The sequence below is a fragment of the Hordeum vulgare genome, chromosome 4H (assembly GCF_904849725.1).
Source record: "Hordeum vulgare subsp. vulgare chromosome 4H, MorexV3_pseudomolecules_assembly, whole genome shotgun sequence".
Taxonomy (NCBI): Eukaryota; Viridiplantae; Streptophyta; class Magnoliopsida; order Poales; family Poaceae; genus Hordeum; species Hordeum vulgare.
The window spans coordinates 574,946,945-574,951,413 of record NC_058521.1 but is presented as its reverse complement, the minus strand read 5'-3'; the positions used below and the strand labels follow the sequence as shown (position 1 = coordinate 574,951,413).

Genomic DNA, 4,469 nt, shown 5'->3' with positions numbered 1-4,469 from the left:
TTATACAAAAATTTCTTCTGATTTTGTGACATTTGAATATATAATGATTCTCACCTGGACACTGGGGCTTCTGTCATGAAAATCTTGGTTTCAAAACTTTGGAGATGTTCTACCTGGTGGAATTTAGCGAGTTTCACACAAGTACTCAGTAGTGTTTTAAAACGTCTTATATTGGTTTACAAGTATAACACGACTTGTGCCATAACCATGTAATGTTCGAGCATTATTTACACTCATATTTGCATGATATCCAAATCTCTCCCTAATAATAAAGCAAATACAGTTTCTGGTCGTCCGTCTTGGAAATTACCTCTAAAGTTTGCATAAATTACCCACCATGCCACCAGTAAGTAGTACAAAACGTTTCACAAAACGAAAAATCTTGGACTGGACCGGCCCATGTAAAACCCTCCTACATTATGCTCTGCACGCTGGGAGAATATCCAACACACCATATGGGCCGGCCCATGCATAGACGCCTGCTTTTAGTTCCATTTATTTATTTATTTTCAGTTCTTTTTTTAAATAATTTAAAACTTCAAATAATCTTTAATATTTTAATAAACTGAAAATTATAAATCAACATATTTTCAAAATTAAAATGTTTGTGACTTCAAAAACTGCTCGGAGTTTTGTGAAAAATGCTCGCATACACAATAAAATGTTTGCAATTTTAGAAAAATGTTTGTACAACAAGAAAAGTCTATAATCTCAAATACAATTCCATGTATTGAAATTATTAAAGCCATTTAACAAAATGCTTTCTAATTCAACATATGTTAATAAATTTAAAAAATGTCATAAAATTTTAAAAATAGCTAATGCCTGTTTTGATAGTTTCTTTTTTTTATTTAAAATTTTCCGTTCCATTTTTGTTTATTTATAATTTAAATAATTTAGAATTACAAAAACTTTTGCATATTCAAAAATAGGAATTTTGAACTAAAATGCTGACGAATTTTTATTTTGAATTAAAAATAGGGTTCAAAAAAAGCGCTGGATTTTTATATTTTTTTTGCAAATTCCAAAACAATGTTCATGAATTTAATAAATATATTACTGATTTATAAAAATGTTTGTTTATTCAGAAAAACTTCATGTGTTTTAAAAAATGTTTGTGAATTTAAAATAAAATTCTCCAGCATCAAAAATTATGTTCGTCTTTTATTGAATTGGTCGCCAATTCAAAAGAAAATATTTAAACCAGTTCGAAATATAAAAAATATTCACAATTTTACTAAATGTTTGTAAGTTGTAAAAAATATTCTCGATTTTAAAATTGTTTCCATATTTGTAAAATTGTTCACGAAAGATCTAATGTATGTAGTTAAACATTATACGTGTGTGAACTTTGAAGAATTAACTGTTGGATGGATCGGATTATTATTGTATGTTTTCTAAAAAAAATATTAAAATTTAGAATAAATCTTTGATTTACCAAGATTTTTGACAACCATGATATATATTTTTTTTAAATGTAAAGATTGCTTCAACTTGTGAATAAATTTAAAAGAAGAAACATTTTTTTGGATTTGTGCACAAAATTTCTAAATCAAGCGATGATATGTAAACAAAATGTGGTCGTCATCATTGGAGATTATGTTTTTTTTTCTTCCGTTGCAACGCACGGGTCATTTTGCTAGTATGATATTAATCATCTAACACCACTTTTGCCATACCATGTAATGTTCCAGAATTGTTGTAGCAGGGTTATAAGTTAAGTAAGAAAAGATGAGGTAGGTCCGATGTTGTGACAGGCCACAAGCATCAGAAACCTGAAATATATGGGTTTCAGACCTAGCTCCTAGTTGTCCTTTTGAGATGCTTCAACTCGTCGTCGTCCTCGCTGTCTGACTAAAGATCCGTGTCTCTGAACACCTCCTTCCCTGCTTCCTTGCTCAATTCAGAAACAGAAATCCAAACAAAACTGAGCGGAAGCAGGAGCAGCAGCAGCTCGGAGACTCATAGTACTCACCTGCAGTTGCACCTTCTTCTGGAACTGGATGTTGATCAGGTGCGGCTGCGCGCCGTCCGACCTGACAAAAAAGAAAAAACCACCGGCGACGGCTCGGCTCAGCCTGTGATTCCGCGAGACTAAGGGAGAGATTTTGAGGGGAGAGGATAGGTCGGGGCGCTTACTGCCAGTAGGTGTCGAGGGTGTCATCGCGGAGGGAGGCGACGCTGTTGCCGGGCTTGCAGGAGCTGACGCTCCAGGCGGCCGTCTTGGCCATCTCCTGCAGCACGTCCTCCACCGTCAGCTCCGGGCAGCCCTTCAGTCTCCCCGCCGCCGCGACCGTCCCTGGCGTCGGCGTCGCCGCCGCCTCCTCCTCGCCGTTAGACTCCATCGATTCGGTGTTAGGTTGTCGGGCGGCGCGAGAGGTGTTGGGTGCGCCCAACGCCAGCCCTGGTCGCCCAGGTAAAGGAGCACGGCTATGAGGGTTGCGTTCTTGGCGGCGACGCTGAGCGCGGTTTGCCACCTCGGCCGACCTGCGCGGCGGCGACGGCAACAGCGGCATCGGTGCGCGACGTCGGGGTGGAGGGATGGGGGCGCTGGTCCAGGAGGGATGTGGATAAGAAGACCTTGACCACGGGGAGGGGTGTTTCTATAAAAACGAAACGTTTTTTAACTAAACAAAGGACTGCCGGTTGATTTCAACAAAACACAGGGGGTTTTCCGCACAATTGCCACAACGGACGGGAGAAGCAATGCGCGCTTTATTATTAGAGGAGATTTTTTTTATATTTATGTTTAAAAAATATTCTAGATTTTCAAAAAATGTTCCAGAATTTTGAAAATAGTTCAGAATATGAAAAAATGATCTGGAATTTGAAAAATGTTTCAGAATTTGAAAAAATGTTCCGGAATTTGAAAAATTATTCCGGACTTTGATAAACTGTTTCGGAATTTGAAAAATGTTCTGGAATTTGAAAATTGTTTTGAATTTGAAAAGTGTTCTGGAATATGAAAATGTTCCAGAATTTGAAACAATGTTCCGGAATTTGAAAAAATGTTCCTGGATTTGAAAAAATGCTCCTGGTGTGCAATTTTATTTAAAACTATAAAAATGTTCTGGAATTGCTATTTTTCCTGTTTTTGTAAATTTGTTCAACAATCGAAAAAGTATTTTGAATTTAGAAATTAGTTCACATAATTAAAAAATGTGAATATTTCCACTTTTGTTCACAAATTCACAAAATGTTCACATGTTTTATTTTTGTTCACAAATTATAAAATATTTTGGAATTTCCATATATGACCCTGTTTTCCAAATTTGTTCACATATTCTGAAAATGCTATAATTTTTATATTTTTTCACAAATTTATAAAATGTTCCATATTTTCGAAATTAGTTTGTAAATTTAAAAAACAATCAAGTTTTGTGAAAATAGTTTACTTTTGAAAAATGTTCACTTTTTCACTTTTTTATTTTTCGCGGTTGCCAATTGTTCTTTAAAACTAGCGTTCCCATTGTTGCAAAGTAGGTTGCCTAGTGTAGTGGCTAGTGCATCGCAGGCATCGATTCCTAGGTATTGCGTAGTCTGTTTTTGCGATTGTTTATTCTGTCAAGCTGAGCGAATGGGCCAGCCCAGGTTAATCGCGTCCTATGCGAAGCTCCACCTCTTTGCCGCGGTTAGCGGCAAATAGGAGGTCCCGCAGCTCTGGGTGCAGCTATATACCTTGCCTAGTGTGAGATGGAAACCAGCGATCATCTGCAGCACTGAAGGAAGTGGGCAAAATCATGATTTCTTTTCTTTTCGGTTTCCTTCTGTTTTGATTTCTGTTCTTTTTATTCTTGTTTCTATATTCATCTATTTATGTTAACACATGCTACCAAAAATATTCAAAGATGAATTTAATACATATTCATAAAACATGTTCAAAAACATTTAGAAATAATAATGTATTTTCAAACTGCTAAATGAGTATACAACTTGTTTCAGATGTATACAAAAAATTGTACAACGTGTATGGAAATATATATATATATATATATATATATATATATATATATATATATATATATATATATATATATATATATATAATAGTGTATCTAATTTTTTTAAGTGGATCAACAAAATGTTTCATGTGTACATTAATATTGTACATAGTGTACTAAGAAAAGTAGGCATGTACTATAAAAAAAATGTAACCAGCAAGAACCGACAAAAGAAACATAGAAAACAACAAAACAAGGAAAAATGAAGAAAAGCTAGAAAACTATAACAAACAAAATAGGAAAGACAAACCAAATTGGTAAGAAACTAAGAAAATGTAAGCATATGATTATTTCTTATAAACCCAACAAAGACTAAGGAAAAAGAGTAAAAATGGTGAAAAAAGATGGAAACAGGTAAAATTGATGCAAAAACAGCAGGTGGACGAGAGGAAGCCCGACGACGTCCACCATCGTGTCCAATAGCAGCGACGACCACCATGCCATCTTGTCCAACGGCGGCGGCGACCA

At 35.4% G+C, this 4,469-nt stretch overlaps 1 protein-coding gene across 1 annotated transcript; it reads right to left on the bottom strand.

Annotated features, from left to right (window-relative positions):
• Window positions 1-1,854: 1,854 nt before the first annotated feature.
• Window positions 1,855-2,345, bottom strand: LOC123450792 (anaphase-promoting complex subunit 10-like). The gene is made up of 3 exons (XM_045127880.1): window positions 2,140-2,345; window positions 1,976-2,036; window positions 1,855-1,893 (listed from the first exon to the last, which is right to left on the bottom strand). The coding sequence occupies exons 1-3, from the start codon at window positions 2,343-2,345 to the stop codon at window positions 1,855-1,857; spliced, it is 306 nt and encodes a 101-aa protein (XP_044983815.1).
• Between the last annotated feature and the right edge of the window lie 2,124 nt (window positions 2,346-4,469).

Excerpts from the sequence above, each read along its gene's own strand:
- LOC123450792 (XM_045127880.1), bottom strand. The coding sequence starts at position 2,345 with ATGGAGTCTAACGGCGAGGAGGAGGCGGCGGCGACGCCGACGCCAGGG. Across the intron at positions 2,037-2,139 it reads ACCCTCGACACCTACTGGCA|GTCGGACGGCGCGCAGCCGC; the intron begins GTAAGCGCCCCG and ends CTTTTTTGTCAG. Across the intron at positions 1,894-1,975 it reads AGAAGAAGGTGCAACTGCAG|GAAGCAGGGAAGGAGGTGTT; the intron begins GTGAGTACTATG and ends GAATTGAGCAAG.